Here is a 24,897-nt window from a genome sequence, read left to right on the forward strand (position 1 = left end):
TCTCCCAGAGATCTCCATCTCAATGCTAAGACCCAGCTCCACCCAACGGCCAGCAAGCTCCAGTGCTGGACGGCCCATGCCAAACAACTAGCAAGACAGGAACACAAGCCCACCCATTAGTAGAGAGGCTGCCTAAAATCATACTAAGTTCACAGACACCCCAAAACACACCACCGGATGCGGTCCTGCCCACCAGAAAGACAAGATCCAGCCCCACCCACCAGAACACAGGCACCAGTCCCCTCCACCAGGAAGCCTACACAAGCCACTGAACCAACCTTACCCACTGGGGGAAGACACCAAAACCAATGGGAACTATGAAACTGCAGCCTGCGAAAAGGAGACCCCAAACACAGTAAGTTAAGCAAAATGAGAAGACAGAGAAATATGCAGCAGATGAAGTAGCAAGGTAAAAACCCACCAGACCAAATGAAGAGGAAATAGGCAGTCTACCTGAAAAAGAATTCAGAATAATGATAGTAAAGATGATCCAAAATCTTGGAAATAGAATAGACAAAATGCAAGAAACATTTGACAAGGACCTAGAAGAACTAAAGAGCAATCAAACAATGATGAACAACACAATAAATGAAATTTAAAATTCTCTAGAAGGAATCAATAGCAGAATAACTGAGGCAGAAGAATGGATAAGTGACCTGGAAGATAAAATAGTGGAAATAACTACCGCAGAGCATAAGAAAGAAAAAAGAATGAAAAGAATTGAGGACAATCTCAGAGACTGCTGGGACAACATTAAATGCACCAACATTCGAATTAGTGGGGTCCCAGAAGAAGAAGAGAAAAAGAAAGCGTCCGAGAAAATATTTGAAGAGATTATAGTTGAAAACTTCCCTAACATGTGAAAGGAAATAGTCAATCAAGTCCAGGGAGCACAGAGAGTCCCATACAGGATAAATCCAAGGAGAAATACGCCAAGACACATATTAATCAAACTGTCAAAAATTAAATACAAAGAAAGCATATTAAAAGCAGCAAGGGAAAAGCAACAAATACCATACAAGGGAATCCCCATAAGGTTCACAGCTGATCTTTCAGCAGAAACTCTGCAAGCCAGAAGGGAGTGGCAGGACATATTTAAAGTGATGAAAGGGGGAAACCTACAACCAAGATTACTCTACCTGGCAAGGATCTCATTCAGATTCGATGGAGAAATTAAAACCTTTACAGACAAGCAAAAGTTAAGAGAATTCAGCACCACCAAGCCAGCTTTACAACAAATGCTAAAGGAACTTCTCTAGGCAGGAAACACAAGAGAAGGAAGAGACCTACAAAAACAAATCCAAAACAATTAAGAAAATGGTAATAGGAACATACATATCGATAATTACCTTAAATGTAAATGGATTAAATGCTTCAACCAAAAGACAGAGACTGGCTGAATGGATACAAAAACAAGACCCATATATACACTCTCTACAAGAGACCCACTTCAGACCTTGGGACACATACAGACTGAAAGTGAGAGGATGGAAAAAGATATTCCATGCAAATGAATATCAAAAGAAAGTTGGAGGGGCTTCCCTGGTGGCGCAGTGGTTGAGAATCTGCCTGCCAATGCAGGGGACACAGGTTCGAGCCCTGGTCTGGGAAGATCCCACATGCCGCAGAGCAACTGGGCCCGTGAGCCACAACTACTGAGCCTGCGCATCTGGAGCCTGTGCTCCACAACAAGAGGCCGCGATAGTGAGACGCCCGCTCACCACAACGAAGAGTGGCCCCCACTTGCCGCAACTAGAGAAAGCCCTCGCACAGAAACAAAGACCCAACACAGCCAAAAATAAATAAATAAATAAAAAGCTGGAGTAACAATTCTCATAACAGACAAAATAGACTTTAAAATAAAGACTATTATAAGAGACAAAGAAGGACACTACATACTGTTCAAGGGATCAATCCAAGAAGAAGATATAACAATTGTAAATATTTATGCACCCAACATAGGAGCACCTCAATACATAAGGCAAATGCTAACAGCCACAAAAGGGGAAATCGACAGTAACACAATAATAGTAGGGGACTTTAACACCCCACTTAAACCAATGGACAGATCATCCAAAATGAAAATAAATAAGGAAAAACAAGCTTTAAATAACACATTAAACAAGATGGACTTAACTGATATTTATAGGACATTCTATCCAAAAACAACAGAATACACTTTCTTCTCAAGTGCTCATGGAACATTCACCAGGCCAGATCATATCGTGGGTCACAAATCAAGCCTTGGTAAATTTACGAAAATTGAAATTGTATCAAGTATCTTTTCTGACCACAACACTATGAGACTAGATATCAATTACAGGAAAAAAAACTGTAAAAAATACAAACACATGGAGGCTAAACAATATGCTACTAAATAACCAAGAGATCACTGAAGAATTCAAAGAGGAAATCAAAAAATACCTAAAACAGGGCTTCCCTGGTGGCACAGTGGTTGACAGTCCGCCTGCCGATGCAGGGGAGTCCAGGAGGATCCCACATGCCGCAGAGCGGCTAGGCCCGTGAGCTATGGCCACTGAGCCTGCGCGTCCGGAGCCTGTGCTCCGCAACGGGAGTGGCCACAACGGTGAGAGGCCCGCGTACCGCAAAAAAAAAATCTACTAACAATAAATGCTGGAGAGGGTGTGGAGAAAAGGGAACCCTCTTGCACTGTTGGTGGGAATGTAAACTGATACAGCCACTATGGAGAACAGTATGGAGGTTCCTTAAAAAACTACAAATAGAACTACCATATGACCCACCAATCCCACTACTGGGCATATACCAAGAAAACCATAATTCAAAAAGAGTCATGTACCACAATGTTCACTGCAGCACTATTTACAATAGTCAGGACATGGAAGCAACCTAAGTGTCCATTGATAGATGAATGGATAAAGAAGATGCGGCACATGTATACAATGGAATATTACTCAGCCATAAAAAGAAACGAAACTGAGTTATTTGTAGTGAGGTGGATGGACCTAGAGTCTGTCATACAGAGTGAGGTAAGTCAGAAAGAGAAAAACAAATACCATATGCTAACACATATATATGGAATCTAAAAAAAAAAAATGGTTCTGATGAACCTAGGGGCAGGACAGGAATAAAGATGCAGATGTAAAGAATGGACTTGAGGACACAGGGAGGGTGAAAGGTAAGCTGGGATAAAGTGAGAGAGTAGCACTGACGTATATACACAACCAAATGTAAAACAGATAGGTAGTGGGAAGCAGCTGCCTCGCACAGGGACATCAGCTTGGTGCTTTGTGACCACCTAGAGGGGTGGGATACAGACGGTGGGAGGCAGGCACAAGAGGGAAGGGATATGGGGATATATGTATACATACAGCTGATTCACTTTGTTGTACAGCAGAAAGTAAAACAACATTGTAAAGCAATTATACTCTAATAAGGATGTTTAAAAAATTAATTAATTAAAAATAAATGCTGGTATACTCACAAATGAAGAAAAAAAAGAAATTGGCATTAAAAAATAGCACCTTGTACAACAGCACCAAAAAAATATGAAATAAGAATAATTCTAACAAAATATATGCTGAATCTGTATGCTGAAAACTAAAAAAGAACACTAAGGAAAGATGTCAAAGAAGACCTAAATGAATGGAGAGATGTACTGTGTTCATGGAAAGGAAGGCTCAATACTGTTCAGATTCCCTTCTCCCTAACTTGATCCACGGATTCAACTCAATCTCAATCAAAAATCCCAGCAGACATTTTTATAGAAATCAACAAGCTGATTCTATGGTGTATATGGAGAGGCAAAGGAACTAGAATAGCCAAAACAATTTTGAAAAAAGGAACAAAGTTGGAGGACTCACACTACCTGATTTCAAGACTTACTGTAAAAATGTATTTATCAAGACATTGTAGAACTGGTAAAAGATAGATCAATAGAACAGCACAGAGAGTCCAGGTATAGATACATAAATGTGTGGTCAATTGATTTTGCACAAAGATGCAAAGGCAAGTCAGTGGAGAAAGCACAGTCTTTTCAACCAATGGTGCTAGAAAACTAGGTGCTAGGACATCCACAGGCAAAACAATCATGATAATAATAGTGAAACTCATCCATACATTATGCATTTAATATAAAACCTAAAATTATAAAACATCTAAAACATATGACCTTGTGTTATGCAAAGATTTCTTAGATAAGCCGCTAAAAGCACGATCCCTAAGAAAAAATGATAAGTTGGACTTCACCAACATTAACTGCTTCCGCTCTATGCAAGACACTGTTAGGAGAATCAAAAGACAAGCCACAGACTGGGAGCAAACGTTTGCAAAATATATAACTGACAAAGTACTTGTATTCAGAATGTAAAAATAACTGTCACAATTCAGTAATAAAAAAACAAATCACCCAGTTAAATAAATGGGTAACAGGTTTAAACAGGTACCTCATCAAAAAAGATATATAGATAGCAAAAAAGCACAGGAAAAGATACTCAACTTTAGTCATTAATGAAATGCAAATAAAGCCACAATGAGCTACCACTTCCTATCAGAATGGCTAAAACAAAAAATAAAACTGATAATACCAAGTACTGGTGAGGATGGGAAGCAACTGGAACTCTCACACGTTGTCTTGGAGATGTAAAATAATACAGACTCTTTTGGGAAAGTTTGGCGGCCTCTCCTAAAGTTAAACATACACTGTCATCTGACCCCAAAATCCTACCAGCTATTCTTTATTGTCTCTTCTTCCAGTTCCTGGGTGTTCTCTTTCATGGTTTTAGGTTTGTAATCTGAATTCTGCCCCTTTGTTCTTTAGCTTTAATGGCCTTGGATTAGGGTTTCTCAACCTTGGCCCTACTGACTTTGGAAGCAGATAATTCTTTGTTGCGAGGGATGTCCTACGCACCGTGCAGGATGTTAATAGCATCGCTGCCCCTACCCACTAGATGCCGTAGCACCCTCTCCCCCGTTGTGACAACAAAAATGTTTCTAGACACTGCCAAATGTCCCCTGGTGAGCAAAAGAGTCCCTGGTTGAGAATCACTGTGTTACAAGTCCTCATAAAATATCTCAAAAATCTCATTTGTGCCGCATCACCTTCCACGTCCAAGGGCTCGCTTGGATAATAGGGTACATAACCATAATTCAGCACCAGTCAGGTGTTCGTCAAAACGCCTCTGACAGCCCCATTCAAGGCATCATACAATTGAAAGGATGCACTAGCTTAGAAGTGTGCTTTTCAAGCTTGATGATGTGGTTTTCCAGGACAGAAGATGAGAAACAGCAGTTTAGAAAAGGGTTTGGAGGTTTCTGCTAACGGCACTGAACAGTCTTATACCACTGACAACGGAGGGAGAAAGCAAAAGAACATTCAGAGTAGAGTCCCATGGAGCTACTTAGCAAAGGGACACCTGGACCTGCTCATAAGTAACCCCTGACGACAGGGATGGACCAGCACCACTCTGGCTGAGGTCTATAAAGAGAGGCTTTCTGCTACATGTCAGAAATCCTGCTTTCTGGTCCAACTGCACATCTTTGGAACAGTCCCTGGACCTGTTTCCCATTTTCTCATCAGAAAAAAATGATCTGGCTTTTAACTAAAACTTCTAGGGTCCTTCCAGGAATATAACTCTCTGATGTTACAGAGATCCAAACTATTTAAGAAATAGTTAAATTATGTTTAATGAGTTTTGCCTAGGAAGGCAGGAAAACAAAGAATTCTGGAAAGATTTCCGTCAAGACTGATTGAATTTGTTTTCAAATTTAGATGATCTAAGAAGTAAGTTACAATTGTCCACTGAGTTTCTCGTGGATGTTAAGTGTACTGTGTGTATGGGGACTGAGGACCAGACCATCAATTCCATTCTCATAGAACACAATTATACATTTATTCTATTTCTATATGTAGACACACACAGTACTAGATTTAGTTAATTACTTGAAACAACAACGAAGAATAAACAAGTCCCCATTCAACTAGCTTAACGAATAATGATTTTTCCTATATGCATACCTCCTAAATGCTGGAAGGTCATTAGCATGATATTTCATAACAATTGCTGTAACCATGAAAGAGGTCCCATGAGGCATCTCAAGTTTTACCCTCTGTTATTTTTGTATGTTTTCTATGCCTGAGATCACACCATGACTGGCTTTCTCACATTCAGTGGATCATAGGGAGATGGACAGGGTGAACCCTTCCTTGCTCTGAACTAATTAAAGTCAAGTCCACGTGGGTCTGTGTATGGTCTTCTTCTCCAGCATCCACGTGTGGATTTCTCTGATGCAGCACTGGGCTGGCTAATGCATCTGTGGGTAGTTCAGAGCCCGCTCAACTGGGGGTCCTACTCATTCCCACTTTTGTCCTTCACCCCTGCTGGTGCATCCTAACCACCAATCCAAGGGCGTACCCAAGACTCCCTGCTGGGCTTTGCCAGCAGCCCTCACACAGGTGACCTCTGTGATCGAAGGTCTTCAGACTGTGGAGTAGGCAATGGCAGGATGTGGAATCGTGGGACACCTGGGGGGGGGTACCATGAAGCAAAGCCCTTCACCGGCCTCCACCAGCAAGAATCTCTAGACCTTACTTTGGACACTGATAATAATGATAATGGTAAGAATAACCGAAAGGGCCAGCATGCAGTAAGTGCTTACCAGGTGCCAGGCGCCTGGCTCTGTCATTTAGTCTCTATCCAGAACAGCGTCATGAGTGATCCTGTCATTACCTGCTTTCACAGAGGAGACAGAGGCTCCGTGAGTTGCAGCAGCTTGCCCGAGTTCAGAGTCGGGATTCAAACTCGGGTTTCTCTGACTCCAGGCCCACACAACCACTTCCCTATGATGCAATCCTAAAAGAACTTGCTTCTCTCTTTACAAGTGGAAAAGACCACCTTCCCCCTTTACTCCCTCTGATAAAAATGTAGTATGTTCTCAAACTTCTTATAACCATGTAACATGCAACTCTTTCCCTATTGACAGCCTCTTACAACAATGGCAAATCTGAGGACAGGGGCTGTGTGTGATTTGCTCATCACTGCCTAGTACAGGGGTGACAAACAGTAGGAGCTCTAAAACTATATACTGATTAATTAAGTAACAAAACCCCTGCAGCTAGCTCTGGGAACCGGAAGCAAGCACAAGCCGCCTACACTTTGCCTGGCTCCACCGTGAAGCAGGTTAAAGCCAGCAGCTCTGTTCAGTCAGCGAGCCGGAGTCCTGGCAGCAAGAATGCCTCATGGGAGGACAGTGACAGGGTCACAGTCTTAGCAAACGGCAGAAGCCAAAAGGGCAAAGAGGTCAAGCTTTTTCTTTCCATGAAAACGTTTTGAAGAAAAACACCCAGGGAAAAAGAAAAACCTAAAAACTGAATCTGAGTAGAAGCCCAAGTACCAGATCCTACGCACTGCCTCAGAATTCACTGACAGGCTTGAAAACCCTCCTAGAATGCTGCCAACAACAAGAACGTCCACCTTTGTTAAAGGTCGGTGCCGGCCAAGGGCGAGGAACTCCGTGGCGACCCCTCACACCTCCCCGTCCCAGGCACCTCCTCTTTCTCCCACTTTTAAAGTCCCCACAACTCCTTCCCCCACCCGCACGTACAAAGGGTGCACGCATGTGATGGGGTGAGGCGCCAAGAGGAAACTGGAATCCGCGGGGTACTTGCTCTGGGGCAGACACTGGGTGCTTCTCATTTAATGCTCAAAACATCTGAGAGGAATGCACGGTAAACAGCACCGAATCAAACAGCAAACTCCTGCCTCTGACTCACCTCCCTCCGTGATTTGGCCCCTCTCTACCTGTCTGATTTCATCTCGTCCAAATCTCCCAATCGCTTCCTAAGCTCCTGCCACACTGATCATTTTTTCAGTTCTTTCCAAGCTCTTTCGCACACCTCAGGGCCTTTGCACATGCTGTTCCACCCTCCTAGAAACATCCTTCTGGTCTCAGCCTAAATGTCACATACTGATCTCTCCGTAACTTCTCTAGTTAACCAACCTATTTGCTCTCACAGCATGTATGCAATGGGCAAGTGTTTTTTTATTTGATGTGCTTTTTTTTTTTTCTGGTTTCCCTGGCAATTAACAACTCCTTGAGTGTAGGGACCCTATCTATTTTGTTCATTACAGTATCCCTGGCACCTCCTACAGTGCCACACATGTAGATATTCAACAGAACAGTAGCTGAATAACTCTCACTGTGACAGAAGGCAGCCAGAACTCAGGCAAGAACTCAAAAAATATTGCTGGCTCGGTTCCCGACCACCACAATAAGGCAAACATCTCAATAAAGCAAGTCACGTGAATATCTTGGTTTCCCAGTGCATAGAAAAAATTATCTTTGCACTATACTGTAGTCTGTTAAGTTTGCATCAGCATTATGTCTACAAAAACAACTGCATACAACTTAAAAAAATTTTATTGCTAAAAAAATGCTCATCATCATCTGAGCGAGTTGTAATCTTTTTGCAAAAGTAACATCAAAGACCACTGATTACAGATCACCATGACAAATATAATCATAATGATAAAGTTTGAAATATGCAAGCATTACCAAAATGTGACACAGAGACAGGAAGGGAGCAAATGCTGTTGGAAAAATGGTGCAGAAAGACTTGCTCAACGCAGGGTTGCCACAAACCTTCAATTTGTAAAAATAAGAAAACACAGTATCTGCGAAGTGCATTAAAACAAGGTCTGCCTGTAGCTTGTCCAAAGCCCAGCAGTTCGCTTTGAGCCACACAGCCAAGACCTGGAACCAAGTCTGTGCTCCCAGCATTGGAGCTGGGGATGTGCTTAGTATCAGCTTCTCCCTCCTCCCCTCCACACATCTCAGCCCACTGGCCCATCTCTCAGCAGGAGGTTCAGGACCAGGGTAAGCCAAGGCACTCACCTCAGGCACAAAAGGGAATGCCAAAACACTCAGTGATCAAGATAAATACAATTTTAAAAACTCAAAATTCATGCAAAAAAGAACTATGAACAAAATTCAAATACAGACAGGGTCAAGTCCTATACTTGCAGGGCTCAGCCTCATCGCCTCACACTAACCCCAGCCCTGTCGGATCCTGCCTATTTTATTTTATTCTATTTCATTTATTTTTGGCCACGCCACGCGGCACGTGCGATCTTAGTTCCCCGACCAGGGATCAAACCCGCGCCCCCTGCAGTGGAAGCACGGCGTCTTAACCTCTGGACCGCCAGGGAAGTCCCCTGCCTCTGTTTTAAATAGCTGATATTCTGTTCATCATGAATATTTTACATGAATTTTTATTTTAAAACACTGCATCAGAATATTATTTATGTTGATTATGGAGTTTTTTGGCACCTCCTTAAATTCTGTGCCCTAGACAAGTTGTCTCATCCCAGCCCTGGCCCTGCTCAGCCAGCTCGTGGCCCGGTTCCCACAGGCAGCCACCGGAGGGCCCTTGGATACACCAAATGTCATGTCCGTCACAGTCAAGTCTAGGAGCTGGGTTCTGAGGTCCCCGAGCACCATGGAAGCTGTTCACCTGCTGCTCCCATCTGGAGATTGGGAAGCAGCCTTGATTGGTATACCTGCCCCAGGGCTTCTACCCTCCTCGTCCCCCTCCTTCCTCCTGAGAGTTTAGGAAAGAAAGTCTGTCCCAGCTTCCCAGTGTCTGGCTCCACAGGGGGAGGTGTGAGCTGCTCTCTGGGACCCAGATGCCCTTCCCTGGGCAGGCTGAGAAATACGCCACCCTTCCCTTGTCTCAGGACCATCTACCTCTTTGCCACCTCCCACTTCCCCTTCCAGCTGGACGGGAAAAGAGGGAGAACAGGCACATAGGTCCAAACTAGGGGGCTGCTGTTCTGGGGGAAGGGAGAGTAGGGCATGGAGGACGTGTGTGCACCCATCCAGCACCCACTGCCCCTCTGGAGACAGCATCTCGAGTTTCCCTGAACTGCCATCCCTTCCTTCCTCCTGCTCTCTTTCAGCGAGGGCTGCTAAGCTGGGGGGACGTACCGGAAGCTGCCTGAGGCCGCATGGCAAGGGCCTGCCTGAAACCAAATCCACACAGAGGAAAGCAGAGCCCAAATGATGGGGAAGGGGCTCCTACTGGCACAGCGGGAGGGTGTAGACCCAGACATAGCTGGATGTGAGCTTTTCATGCACACAAGCTCCCCCAAATTCCCTCTGTTTCTGAGGCCAGGTTGAGTTGGGTTTTGATTGCTTGCAACTGGGAGGGTCCTAATCCTCCTAGACACCCCTGCTTCCACCCAACACGTATTCACCTCCTTCTTCATCAGCTTGAGCTGCTCCTGGAACCTGGCGTAGTCCCTCTCCTGCTCCAGGCGGATCCGCTTGGCCTCCTCCCGGCGGCGCACAGCATGGTCTTGCTCCATCTTCTCCACTTGTTGCTTTTGCTGACGCTCCAGGTTCTCCAGCTCTGTGTCAAAGAACTTCTTCTTGGCCTGGAAGGAGCAGAAAGGGAAGTTCAGGAAAGTCACCTTATACCTGGGAGGGAGATGGGGAAAGCCCAGAGCCCGTGCTCAGACCTGGGTTTGAATCCCAGGTCTACCACCTCTTTGCTGTGTGACCTGGGACAAGTCACTGAACCTCTCTGAGTCTTTTTGCTCATGTGCAAAAGGAAGACCAAACCATCTACCTCGCAGGGTTGTTGCATGGGGCTCAGTAAAGGTTATGGCCCCTCTAGAGATCCTCCTGTGTGACTCAGAGGAGCATCGTGACCTTCATGCAATGCTGTGTTTATAAGTCAACGCCTAATGAGATCAGGAAACAGAGGAATTGGGCAATTGTCGTGAATTATTCTCCATGCCCAATCATCCTCACTCTGCAACTTCCGCTTAAAGAAAACATGGAAGCAAGAAGCCCTATAGGGACCCATCTTTTCTCACGCTCACATTGATTTCTTGTTCAAAACGTTTGTGCATCTGCTCCAGCTGCAGCTCATGCTTGCTGCTCAGCTGGGTCTGGTTCCGATGCTCTTCTTTCTGGAGCAGCCGAAGTTCTCGGAGTTCCTGGCGCCTGAAGGGTGGAAGGATGTGGACATTTCAGTCAGAAAGTGCCCTCAGTGATCATGTAACTCATAGCTAGGGACACTGAAGGCTGGGGCGTGGAGAGGCGTCACACAAGACTGGGGTAGAGGCATGACGCGGACTTAGAACTCAGACTTTATTGGACATTTATTGACAGGCAAAACGTTAATAATTTTAATATATAAAGGGTGCTTCCAAATCCATAAGAAAAACAGGAATATTCTAATTTTAAAAAGCGGCACAGAACATGGACAGACATGAAACAAAAGACAAAATCTTTAAATTAGCTAGGTGGATATGAAATACAAATTAAAAAGAAATAACATCTTCATTAAATAGGCAAGAATACAAGGGGAGGACAATGCAATAAGTCTCTGCCTTTTGACATAGTAGCTTCCACTTCTGGACACTGATTCTAAAGAGATATTCATAGATGCACAACAAAATTGAATAAGGATATCCGTAACAACGCTATTTATAATAGTACAAAATTAGAAACAAATGTCCACCAATATAGTCTAATTAAATATGTCCATCTGATGTAATTTTATACAACCATTAAAAAAATCAAGTTCTCGGAGATATTGAATTACATGGAAAAAAAAATCTATGAAAAATGCAGCAATTCTTTATGAACAGATAGGGATGGATCCCTGAATGAAAAAAGCAAGGTGTTGAAGAGTGTGGGTCTCCTATGCTACCTACCATCTGGGTGAAAAACAAAAAGGACCCTATATGTGTGTGCACATGTGCATGTGTGTGTTTACTTTCCTATTTAAACACTGAGTGTTTCTGGAAGGATTACACTGTAAAATATTAACACAAGGAGGGGAGCTGGATGGCTGGCAGAAAAGTGAGAGAGGGAAATTTTTCGCTGTTTACCCTCTTTTTCTTGTCGAGTTTTGAACCACGATATTACCTATTCAGAATGTAAATACAATAAAAATTTGACCCCAACCACACAGTGTACCTTCATTTGGTAACATACCTATTGTCACTGTGTATATGTGTGTACACAGAAAAAATACTGGTGGGATAAACCCCACCAACTGTGTTTCTTTCTGGGCAAGTCCATTAAAACTTGATATGTATCATTTATGGAATCAGAAAAGAAATTAAAAGGATGCAGAAAGAACTTGGGCCTCTTGACTGTGAAAGGGGGGCGGTTCCCTGGCAGCCCGTGTCCTATTCCAGTCCAGCGTCTGCAGCCTGTACCATGGCCACCCCCGCTGTGGGGCTTTCCTCACAGCTCTGAGTGGAACAGCTGCAGGAGGAGAGGCCTGCACGCTCTCAGGGGTCGGGGGGCCTTATTTGAATCTTAGCTCAGCTCACTTTCCCTTAGGCAGTCGCTCAGTCTTTGCAGGCTCTGTTCCTGCATCTGTAAAATGGGGAGATAATCTTTACCTCTCAGGTTCTTTAAGGTTACATGAGATGATACCTGTAGTGTCTGTCTGGCACATGGCAATCACTCCCCAAGTGGTAACTTCTCGAATGATAACGAGAAGAAGAGGTAAAGGCTGCCCAGTCTCTGGGAAAAGCCAGAAATGCTTTCTAGAGGCACAGAAGAAAGCTTCCTTGGGAGCCTCTGCGTTTGGGAAGAGAGGAGACAGGAGGTGATTGCTGAGAGCTGACGAAGAGAGGGAGACCCTGACACAAGAGAGACTAAGGCTCAGAGAACAATTGACCAAAAAACGAACAGAGAAGGAGGTAAGCAGCCAGGTTCTGACATCTCCTCCTTGACCAACCTGAGTTCTCACAAGGGAAAGGCAGGCAGACACAGGCTTAAGAAGGAAAGAACCAGCAATTTTAGGCAAAACCAGAAGGAACTCTGACCTAGCAGCCTCAATCTGTGAGAGCAACCATTCGGTGACACCATTCAAAAGCCTACGTGTCACCCGATCCCCCGGAAACGCTAGGATCCAGGTACGACCAGGGACGCGGGCCAGAGCCTGCCACAGCTTGCAGCCTGGCGGCCTGGCCACATTGACAGGACGTGCGGACCTTCAGACCACAGCAGGCAAACAAGCAAAGCCTTGTTCTTTCACCGTGAGCACCTCTTCTCCACCGCGGCTAAATCTCACCTTTCAAACCTAAGTGGCACCCACTCCTCTGCTTGGGAGGAAGGTGGAGGCCCAGTGCCAGGGCCAGAGGCATCGCTTCTAGACGGGGTCTGGAATTTCAACCCCAGGAACCTGAACTGCCCAGAGGGAAGGTGATGGAAAGGAAACGGAGCCCTTGGGGTCTGAAGAGTGAGGAGTACAGGTCACCTCCCAGGTGACCATTAAAACAGAAGGTGGTGTCATCGTCCAAGAGCAACCACACCCACCCCTCCCCCAGCCTCAAGCCTTTCCAGCGCACACAGATGAGGACACCAGTGCGTGCGTGCGTGTGCGTGTGTGCATATGCGTGCACGCGGAAACTCCACCAATGAAAAGTCTGCCTCTCATCCCCCTGGCTCCTAGAGGGCAGAAATGCCCCCAGCCATCCAAAACTGCTTATGTTTGGCTTTGGGATGTCTGTGCTTTTTTTTTTTTTCTCCTTTTTATTTTATTTATTTATTTATTTTTACATCTTTATTGGAGGATAATTGCTTTACAATGGTGTGTTAGTTTCTGCTGTATAACAAAGTGAATCAGCTATACGTATACATATATCCCCATATCCCCTCCCTCTTGCGTCTCCCTCCCACCCTCCCTATCCCACCCCTCTAGGAAAATCAGGCCTTGTTTCTTTTTTTTTTTTTTTTTAATATTTATTTATTTATTTTCGGCTGCACTGGGTCTTAGCTGAGGCACGCATGTGGGATCTAGTTCCCCGACCAGGGACTGAACCCGGGCCCCCTGCATTGGGAGCGTGGAGTCTTAAACACTGGACCACCAGGGAAGTCCCTGTGCTTTTTAAAGATATGAATGTGTTTGATATGTTAGAGATGTCCTACAAATCAATCATGAATTTAGCCTTCAAAGGCCTGGCCTCAAGGGAGATTCGTGGGTCCAAGGCCTCCCTCCCTAACTGTGAAGCCCCTCACCCCCAAGCCCCCCAGCAAGCTTCCTGGTCCAGTGGAAGCCGGGTAGAACCCTCACACAGACAGAGCTTCTCACCTGGATGACCTGAGGCAGGTAAGTTCCCACCAAGAAACAGTTTCCTAGGGCTTCCCTGGTGGCGCAGTGGTTGAGAATCTGCCTGCTAATGCAGGGGACACGGGTTCGAGCCCTGGTCTGGGAGGATCCCACATGCCGCGGAGCAGCTGGGCCCATAAGCCACAACTACTGAGCCTGCGCGTCTGGAGCCTGTGCCCCGCAACAAGAGAGGCCGCGATAGTGAGCCGCCCATGCACCGCGATGAAGAGTGGCCCCCGCTCGCCGCAACTAGAGAAAGCCCTCGCACAGAAACAAGGACACAACACAGCAAAAATAAATTAATTAATAAACTCTACCTTAAAAAAAAAGGTTTAAAAAAAAAAGAAAGCTTCCTAATTTACAGAACGGCCGAGATAGGGTCTCCCTGAGGAGGGCTGTCAGGGCGCCTGAGCGCCTTAAAAGTGCAAAGATGGTTCTTAGCAAACAGCTTTGCCTCACACCCTCCTCCCCACACCAATCCCTTCCAGTTTCATGGGTTTTGCCTCCAAAATGCATGCTGCATCCAACCACTTCTTCCCTCTGTCTGGCCACCATCCTGGCCGGGGTCTCCCTGGATCCCTGCATCAGTCCTGCCCCCTCTACGCCCAGACTCATACGGCAGTGGAGCTGGCTTTCAAAAGGGATGTTACCGCTGGTCACTCTCCACCTGCTTCACTCCAGCTACACTGGGGATGAAATCCACACTCTTCCACCCCTGCCCACGGGCCAACATGACCTTGGCCCTGCAGGTTCCGGGACGGCTCCCCATCCTTTCCCTCCCACCTTACACTCCACACTCCAGCCCTGCCCTCTCAGGTCCCTAAACAAGCCACGCGGTCAACCCTCAGGCCTTGGCCTTGCAGTTCCCTCCGTGATCCCCCGGCTCTGCTCGTGGCCAGCTCCTCTCAACCTCCTGGCTCTGCTCAGGGGATTTCCCACAGAGCGGCGTCCCCGACCCCGGCCCAGGGGCCCACTATCCTTTCACCCATACTATTCCCTTCACAGCATGTACCACAGTTGGGAATTATCTTGTGTGCTGTTTGTTGGCCCATGAGGTGTGAGTTTTACAAAGGCAACAGCCTCTACTACCTGGGTCACCATCACGTCCCCCAACCTGCTGGGGGGTATGGATACATGGGTGAATGGCTGGCTGGCTGGCTGGAGGGGAGGGTGGAGGGCTGGGTAGGTGGGTAGGTGATGGATGGGTGGGTGGGTGGATGGATTGGTGGATGGGGGGTTGGGTGGGTTAGAGAATGCAGGATCTCAGGCAAAGCCAGCTTCCTTCTGTGTCCCTGATCCCACACTTGATGCTGTAGACAGACAAACAGCTCTTGCACCAGGAGGACCCACGCCCCTCCCTCTCACCGCATCCCCACCCTATCACCACCATCAGCGGCCCTTCCCGGGCTTACCTGAGAAATCTCATCTCCTCGTCCTTCTTCTCATCGTCACTGATGATCTTGGAGGTGGTGATGCTCACCTCCACGCCATCCACCACAAACTTGCGTGTCCTCTTGAGGGTCTTATTGTGCAGCCTCGAGTTCTGGCCGGGGCAGATCATCAGGCAAAGCTCAGCATCACAGCTAAGAATCCACGGGCGACACAGAGGGTGCAGCCCACAGCCCTCCTGGCCCCAGAGCCTCAGCCCCGTCCAGGCAGGAGGCGACTGTCCATTGTCCCCCTCTTGCCTCAAGCTTTTCAATGGGGGGGGGGGGGCGGGCCCTGAGTGTCTGACGCTGGGCCCTTTCCTCTCCCTGATCTCGCCCTTCAGACACGGCCCATCCCCTGCTCGCTGGCTGCCAGCACTCTCTCACACACAAGACGCGGCGTCAGAAAGAGCGAGCTGGGTTCCAATCTTCCCTCTACCACCTACTGGCTCTGTGACCCTGGGCAAGTCCCTCGGCCTCTCCGAGCCTCAGCTTCCCCGACCTGTCAGAGGAGGTTCCAAAGGTGCGATGGTGGTGGGGCATACAACACCACCCGGCTCGTGGCAAGGGTTCAACGCTTGGTATTTATTTTTGATACTTATTATTGCAGACCACGATCTCTGATCCTCAATGCCAAAATCCAAAGAGCCCGGAAAACCAGAGTCCATAACCGCTTTGGCAGCCAGATCTGACCTGACCTGAATTCCACAGGAGGCCACGCCCATCTGGAGCCACCACGAGATTATTCATAATCTTTATCTTTACTTTTCCCTATGAATAATCATGCCTTTCACGTGTGGTTGCTTACACAGTGCTGCCAGAACTCCTCCAGGAGGAGTTAAGGGTATTTAAATACCCTTTGAAAGTCCTCCATCCTGATTCGGATGAGGCCCGTGGGCCTGCACGGAAGTCATCACGGCCTCTCCCCTCCGACCTCTCCACTGGTCTCCGAGGCCCTTCCTGGTGCAGTCCAGGCCGGCCTTTCCGAGGGCCTGCCAGCCTGAGAGTGAAGGGAGAGCCAGGGTGGCGCCCAGCAGGAGGCCTCTGCCCTCAAAGTCCGCGCTGACCCCCGTGCCCGCTCGGTCGAGCCCAGCAGACTGCCCTTGGCCCTGAGGTCTGGGTTCCCCTCCCCTGCAGGCTCCCACCTCTTCCCATAGCCCCTCGCCCAGGAGCTCTGGATGCTACGGGCCCTGAAAGGTCACCCTGCAGCTCATCGCCCTACAGCATCCAGCTCACGTGTCCCAGGACTCAGTTCAAGATGAGTCAGGCCAGCAACCAGAAATGCAGGCTGGCTGGAGATGGCGGGGGAGGAAGGAGGCCTGGGTGCAGCCCTCACACTAGAGCTGCTCCTGGTCACAGGGCCTCCGCCTGGGGGTAACAGGCTCCCCGTCAAGCCAAGGGTGCTGACGCAGCCGTGGACTCTTATCAGAACAGCCTCGTTCCCTGACTCACTGCCAGCCCGCCAGCAAAGGATGTTCTCAATACCCTTGAGAAGAGGTGGGGACCCGGCTGTGGGTGGGTCAACCTTTATTTAAAAGAAAAAAAAAAAATTACTGTTTTCTTTTTAACCCTTAGTGTCTTTTTAAGAGAAGGGACAGACCCCCTATCCTAAGGAAGATGATTATACATCAAAGCTGCTGCCATCTCCGCTTGTCCTGGCGACCTGTTAAAACTGTGCTTTCTTTCTGTTCCCAAAGCTAATCGTGCTGGCTGACTGCCTCTCCTTTGGCTCTCTTTCATTTGGCCAATATTTCTGAGTCTCTGCTGTGTCATTTTCACCAAGTAAGTGACAGAAGGAAAAAACAAAAAAGATGCAGAACCTTCTGTAAATTCAGCCTTGGTTGGGGATGAGGTCCTCAGCGTGGCCAACCAGGTGACCAACGGCGAGTTCACGAATATCTCACGATTTGTGAGATGGGCAGGGGATGCGGTCTGCCCTTCCTGAGGACAAGCAGGCCAAAGCTCCCACCGCGAGGGCAGAATGGCATGTGGGATTCAGAGCTCAGAGTCTGGAGTCTGACCAGCTCCCCACCTCCCACCTGAGCCTCTGTTTGCTGGGCTGTACTTTGGGATGATTGAAGGCGCCTCATCTGTGGTTGCTTTTAAGCATTTTGCAGTACGGGCCCCGTGCTGAGCTCTCAAGTGCAGTGGCTACTGTCATTCACAATGCTACCTCCTGCAGGACAGCCACGAGCCAGGAGGAAGCCTCGAGCCCACTCCCTTTAACTGAATCAGTCGGCAGCTGGACCACACGGCTGACCTCCAAGTCAGAGAACTTTCGCTTCTAGAATTGTCTCTCCCCCATTTTAGCAGGGCCTTTAACCAAACCCAATTTACATGGAAACCCAAACTGAAATTAAAACCCAAACCAATTAATTGCCTGACAGGACTAAATCCCAGACCGAACTCAGATATTTGGGGGTTTAACTATGAATCAGACGGAGAGCTCTTTAAAGAAAGAGCAGTCTCATGAACTACTTATAATGGAAGGCAGCCACCATATGCCTTCCAACACCAAAACTGGGCAGCAACACATTCTGCAGTGCTTCCTGCTCCAAGCCTGAGGCACAAGGGCCAGCGTTACCTTGATAGACAGAGAGCCCGTCTCTCTGTTCAGGGACAGGTCGGCTGAGAGGGAGGCACCATAGTCCGTGCTCTCGGAGGTGGAGGCGTTGGCACAGTCTGAGTCCCTCTTGGAAGGGCCTAGAGCCGCCCGGGCAGGGAGCTCCAGGCTGCCGTTGGCCAGCTTCTCGTCACCCAAGGTCTCCAGGGCGCTGCTGTTGGGACGGCTCTGGCTTGCTTTCTGGGACCTGCTGGCTGCTGGACTGAGGTCCCCACCCTGGTCAGTGGCTTGCTTCTCCTCGGATACCTGAATCCTGGCATCCATGGACACCGGTCGGGACTTCCGGAGGGGCACAGGCACCGCTAGGCCGTTCTCATTTCCAGGGGCCACATCTGGGGGGCTGGTGGCTTGGAGGGATGTGTCCCCAGAGGGTTGGTTGGGCCCATTCACAATGTCCTGAGGCTGGCTAGGTGGCAGTGGGGTGAAAGATGATTCTTTGAGAAGCTTGTCAGCATCGAGGCTCAGCTGACTCACCTCAGAGGATTCCTGAGTGTGGTTCCCCAGAGGCTAGGAGAAAAAAAAAAACATAGTCAAGGCCATGCTACTGTGTGTCCGAGGCAAGAGTCAGGGATGCAGTGAGGTCAGGAAGTCAGACACCCACAAGGTGAAGTGGGCCAGGGAGGTACGATAGGTATCCCTCTCTAGTAGGCCACAGTCCTCCCCACTCCTTACTGCCTAACTAACAATAAAATTATTGTACTACTTGCTTTGAGGAATAGGTATTCCTCCTAGGAGTGGAGGCAACCGTGGCCAGCTAGATAGCTCATGCCCTGTCGAAAGGGGGCAGTGGCTACCCTGCTCCAGCCAGTTGTGACAACATGGGAAAATGGGTCCCCTGTGCCCAGACCTTCCAATTTTTCAAGGCAAGCTCGAATCTGGACTTGTACATGACATCTCCCAATTTTTAGATGGTAACCAACTCAAATGTTTAAAAAAAATCACAGAAAGGCCAAGCCAAACCTATCCAGGGGCTAGATTCAGACTATTAGCCACTTTTTTTGTTTTGTTTTTGTTTTTTAGAGCTTTTCAGGGGTAGAAAGTACTGAAAATGTTGCTATTGTGAAATACTGTGAATAGTTGCTATTGTGAAACGCAGTGAGAGGCCCCCGTACAGCAAAAAAAAAAAAAAAAAAAAAATCTGATTCCGGGTCTTCCCTGAAAACGTACAGGATTTGGTCAACACGCCCTGCTGCCTCATCCCAGCCCACGTGCGGTCTTACGTAACTGGTGGCGTGAGGGCCTGTGACCTCTGAGCTGGGGATAAACAGAAGGGAACCCTTCCTGCACCGCCAGGCCCCTCCCACACCAGTCAAGGCCTGCGGGGATCCCATCCCTCCCGCACGCCCCCCCACCCCCGCTTCCTCCAGGCCTTACAGAGGTGGCATCCACCGAGTCCTCCTCTTCCGCCTCATCCCGGCCGTCTTCAATCTCCTCCATCACTTCAGCCTTGGCCTCGGCCACCAGTTCCCGCAGAGCCTTGTTGCTGGTGATGCTGCTGACGAAGGGATGCTGAGGGGGGGCAAGACAGCTGGATTAGAACCACTGTGGGCTGGGGGGTGAGATGGGGCAGCCAAGGCTGGGGGAGGCAATCCCCCAGGCGGAGAAGGCCAGCGGCATCCCTGAGCGAAACGTGAACGTGAACTTGGTCAGGCAGACCCAGAGGCAGCTCAGAAAGTCCTGTGTGTGGTGGAAAGTGAGCCAGCTCTGCCACTCACCAGCTGTGTGACACCGAGCGAGTCCCCTTCCCTCTCTGAGCTACAGGCTTCTCACCTTTGAAGTGGAGACAATAATGCCAGACGCACAGGGAAGGCATGAGGATGGAATGAGATCACGCGCGGGGAAGAGCTTAGCCCAAAGCGGGAGCAGAAGTAATGTTTCAGGAGGTTTGTTTGTTAATTTACTTTTTTAAAAGGTTTTCATATATGGTTTAAAAAATATAATATATACAGTATATACATGCGTATACACACATATACTTTATTGAAGAATTACTTACACACAGTAAAGTTCACAAATCATTAAGCTCAGGGACTTTTTCCATACGTACACACCCGGCGTAACCACCACCCAGCTTGAGACACAGACCATTTCCATCACCTCGAGAAGGTCCCCATTCCCCGTGCAGTCAACCTCACACCCCACAGCCACCCAGCTCCAGAGACTAGGTTTGCCTTCTCTTTAACTTCATCTGAACAGAATCACAGAGTTCGTATTCCTTTGTGGTTGGCTTTCCTCACTCAACACAAGTTGAGCTGAGACGATGAGGTTCGCCTACCCTGTTGCATATGTCGGTAAACGCTTCCCTTTTGATTCCCGCGCGGTATTCTACCACGTGACTCTGTCACGGTTTGTTTCTTCTTCCTGCTGTTGCTGGCCATTCGTGTTGTTTCCCATTTGGGGCAACTATTAATAAAGGTGCTATGAACACGCTCATATAGGTCTCAGGGTGGATGTGTGTGTTTGCAAAATATCGAGGCCAAGTAGTGTAGGTTCTATTCCTAGGTGTTTACAGAAATGCCACATCTTTAAAAAGTGAAGGCTCTTTCACGGACCTTGGAAAACACCAAAGCTTTTAAGACCTCCGCAGATGGTAAATCAGCCCGAAGGTCTCCCTGGTACAAGTCTGTCTCTGAGCATCTTGTCCCCAGCACCAGGTTGTGGACGGGGACAAGGGATTCCTCAATTCCCCACACTCACGTAGAAAGGCATTGGCAGGGGCAGGGTGGGACAGTTGTTAGGTTGGAATTTGCTCATTTGAAATGCGCAGGAAGGCTCTGATGAAATTCACTGTCTTTACTGTCAGTTATCAGAGGAGGAACAGTGTCAACAAGATTGCAGGGAAGTATTTAAATGACTACAGAGAATAAATTTTCTAACACCTTGAAAACACAGTCACAACTGATAGGTCCACTACAAATCACTCCTATCTGCTTGTTCATTCTTATCTGTTTAGTACATTGTGGAAGGCCAGAGGCAACACCCTATTCAACCTGGGTACCCCACTCTGCACACGGGAAAGCAATACACCTCACTCCTTTTAAAGAGCCCTGCCATTCAGATCTTCCTAAGCCAGCCTGACTTTCTCTAGTTAGTCCAAACTAGTAAAGACGTGAAGAATTTTATTTCTTATCTTTCTCTCCCACACCCCCCGTTCATTCGTTGATTCATGCCTCAGCCCCATGTGGAGGCCAGTGATGTACCAGGTGCTGAAATAAGGCCAAACAAGGAGACAGGCAAGCTCCCTGGCCTTGGGGGCTCGCAGCTGAGCGGGAAAGACAGTGGGCACGTAACCAAAGGACAAGATCATTTTTCAGATCAGGTAATAGGAGAGGCTGGAGGAACATGGGCCTGGATTGGTGCAGTGGATGGGTGGCCGGAGAGTCTGCCTAGGTCTTTGGGCAGAGGACCCTCCTTGGGAGGTGACATTCAAGCTGAGCCCTGAGGGGTGTGAAGGGGCTGGCCAGAGAAAGATCTGGGCACAGAGAATTCCACGCAGGGGGAGCAGCAAGGACAAGGGCTGCAGTGATATGAAGAGTAACCCTTTGAAGGTATCACTCTGGCTGCTGTGTGGCTCCAAAAGGTCTTGAAATGGATATTAATAAGGAGGTACTAACTGTGAGAGGCAGGGGAGTACAGCAGTGAAGATTGCTGGCTCTAGACTCGAGAGCCAGGCTGCCTGGAATAAAATCCCACTTCCACCAACTCGGGCAAGTCACTCAACCTCTCTGAGCCTCAGTTTGCTCATCTGTATACTGGGAATAATAGTATGGCTGTTCTAAGCATTGTAGTAAGAGCTCAAAATACAGCAGCTGTCATCTGTATCATCATCACCACCATCATCAGTGTCATCATCACCACCACCATCATCATCACCACCACCGTCATTACTATAGCCACCATCATCACCCCCATCCCTACTGCCTCTGCCATCACCATGCCTACCATTACTACCACTGCCACTACGATCATCACCACCATCACCAGCAGCAGAACCACAATCAGAGAAGCCTTTAAGCACCAGTTTGCACTCCCAGCCGTCCCCATTCCCTCCTGCATCCCCAGAGGGCAGCTTTTTGGAACTGAAGGTAAGAATCAGATCCCAAAGCTTCCCGAGCTTCACACTGCACAACCTCACACACGTGAACTTGAGCAAGAAGCCACGGGACACGTCACTGCAGTTGCTGAAGCAGGTGCGGCAGAAACAAATAATGCAAACACAGGCTTCTGGAAATACCAGGTTTTCATCAGGCCATATCACATATTGACCAAATTAGTGACTCTTCAGCTTGGCCAGGAGCCTTGCTTTCTTGAGGCTGAACATCTGCATGGCCTCCCTTGAGCACCCCGGGGTCTTTAGGAAGCGGAGGGGGAGGCATGGGGAAGAAAGCCTCTGACAGAGGGGCAGGTGAGCAGGGCCATTCCCCTGTAGGCCAAGCTCCTGGAATCCCCGGGCAAGAGGGGCTGGCAGATGGGGCAGGTCCTCCTGTGTCTGATTATGCCCGGAACACTGTTCTGTAAACTGCTCTGGGACACAAAGCACAGACCACCTCCTCCACTGCATCAGCTCTGTTACTTCCAGGGTTGTGTTTAGAAAAGACGTTTCAACCGCCACGCTGCCAAGGCCCATTAGAGACAAAGCCCAGCACAGAAGGGTACGGGACCTTCCCCGGCGCCAGCGCACTGTGTACCTGCACAGGGACAGGCTGGTCTGGGCACATGGGTCCCTAGAAAGGTGCTCGGTCACCCCCGTGGAAGACCCAGATCAGAAGGAAACTCAGCCGTCTGCTCCTTCAGGAAGAGGAAAAGCTGTTCTGTACTATCTCTGCAGGGAGCCCCAAGGTGCCACAGAGCTCGCCAGCTGGTACCCACCCTCTGGCCAGGACCTCTCCTGCCATCTACCCAGTCATCCTTCCCGAGAACTTGAGCCTAGTTTTCCTCTGTGTGCTTAGAAACCATCAGCCGGGGTGTCCCACACTCCAAGACTGGCTTTAGAAAATGCCTAATAACACTTCCAAGTTTTCAGGTGTCAGCGTCTTTCCTTCAGTCCTCCTTCCCTCCCTCCTAACTTTATTCCATCTCTCTTTCTTTCCTTCATTCATTCAGAGAGGCAACTTACTAGAGTGGTCAAAAGAACAGGCTTTGGAACCAGATGACCAGGATCAGAAATCAGCTCTGTCACTTACACGCTGTGTGACTTTGTGCAGGCTACTTAACCTCTCTGTGCTTCAGTTTTATCATCTGTTTGACAGAGATCCAAACGGTACCTATTTCATAGGGTTGTCATGAGGATTAAATTAGCTAACATTTGCTAAGCATTTAGAATAGAACCTGGCATGGAGAAGAGGTTACATAACATTTAGTTAAGTAAAAATAAGTAAACGTATTTAACGAAGGGCCTCCCCATACCAGGCACTATTCTGGATGACTGGGGCACATCAGTGAAAGCAAAAACGAAAACAAAAACAAAGACTGCCGTCCCCAGGGAGCTGACATGCTAGTCAGGGAGATCAACGATAAACTTAATCAACATGTAAGTGATATGCTATAAGTGCTATGTGCCATGGGAAAATCAAAAGTAGGGCAGGGGAGGGAGAATTAGGAATGTGAGGGTGCAGTAGGTTTTAAACAGCGTACTTGGGGGAGGCCTCACTGAGAAGCTGCCATTTGAGCACTGACTTGAAGAGAAAGAGTCAGCCGTGGAGGTGTCTAGGGGAAGAGCACCCCTGGCATAGTGGACAAGGCAGTGCAAAGGCCCTGAGGCTGGAGTGTCTGAAGAGTAGCAAGGAGGCTGGTTGGCTGGGGAAGACTGAGGGGACAAGAGGAAGAGAAGTCTGAGGAGTCAAGGTGGGGTGGGCAGACCTTGTAGGACCTTGCAGGTCACTGAGACTGTGGATTTTACCCCGAGTAAGATGGGAGCCATTAAGGGGCTCTGGACTCAGGAGGTATAGGAGCTGACTTATGTTTTTCCCTCTGGCTGCAATGGAGGTGGTGAGAAGTGGCTGGATCCTGGGCATGTTCTGAAGCCAGGAACAATAGGATTCCCCAGTTGAATGGATACAGAGTGTGTGAGAAAGAGAGGGGTTAAGGATGCTTGCGAGGTTTGGGGCCTGACTGCTGGCAAGGTGGGGCTGCCATCGAATGAGACAGGAAAGCCATCGCTAGAGCATATTTGGGGAAAGCTGGGGGCGCTCAGTTGCGGACGTGTTAAGTTTGAGATATCTACGGACACCTAAAGGGGTGGAGGGTAAACAGCCAGATACAAGGGCCTGTGGGCGAGGAGGGCAGTCTGGGCTGCAGGCAGAAATGCGGGAGTCATGGCGAACAGAAGAGCCCATCAAGGTGATGGAGACGGAGGAAAAGGCCCTGGCGCACTTCACGTGAATGAGCTGGAGAAACAGGAGCAGGCGAAGGAGACAGACAAGTGGCCAGTGAGAAGGAAGGAAACCAAGAGAGCGTGGAGACCTGACATCAGGCGTTGACAGCCAAGGGGAAGAGGGTCGCCTGTGGCTCTGCTGAGTCCAGCGAGACCAGCACCGAGGCCTGAGCTGACCACGAAGTCCAGAAGGTACTAACGACCTTGACAAGAATGCTGTGCTAGAACGGGGTGGGTTTAAGAGCAAATTCAGCAAGTGCGTGCTGCGCACCGGATGTGTGACAGCCACGATGCTGAAGACAGCGGGCGGGCACAGAATCGCATCCGCTCACACACTCCCGTGACGCAAGCACGACCC

General features: G+C 48.4%; 1 protein-coding gene across 1 annotated transcript in view; it reads right to left on the reverse strand.

The window, feature by feature from the left end:
- The window catches only part of STK10 (serine/threonine kinase 10), a 120,182-nt gene that overhangs the window by 21,328 nt on the left and 73,957 nt on the right, over window positions 1-24,897 (reverse strand). Inside the window, exons 8-12 of the mRNA XM_060144184.1 lie at window positions 19,541-19,675; window positions 18,128-18,673; window positions 15,529-15,659; window positions 10,863-10,986; window positions 10,233-10,412 (exon numbers count right to left, since the gene is read on the reverse strand). Of these exons, the coding sequence (XP_060000167.1) occupies window positions 10,233-10,412; window positions 10,863-10,986; window positions 15,529-15,659; window positions 18,128-18,673; window positions 19,541-19,675 (1,116 nt within the window). The remainder of the gene's footprint in view (window positions 1-10,232; window positions 10,413-10,862; window positions 10,987-15,528; window positions 15,660-18,127; window positions 18,674-19,540; window positions 19,676-24,897) is intronic.

Source organism: Lagenorhynchus albirostris, chromosome 3, assembly GCF_949774975.1.
Source record: "Lagenorhynchus albirostris chromosome 3, mLagAlb1.1, whole genome shotgun sequence".
NCBI lineage: Eukaryota > Metazoa > Chordata > Mammalia > Artiodactyla > Delphinidae > Lagenorhynchus > Lagenorhynchus albirostris.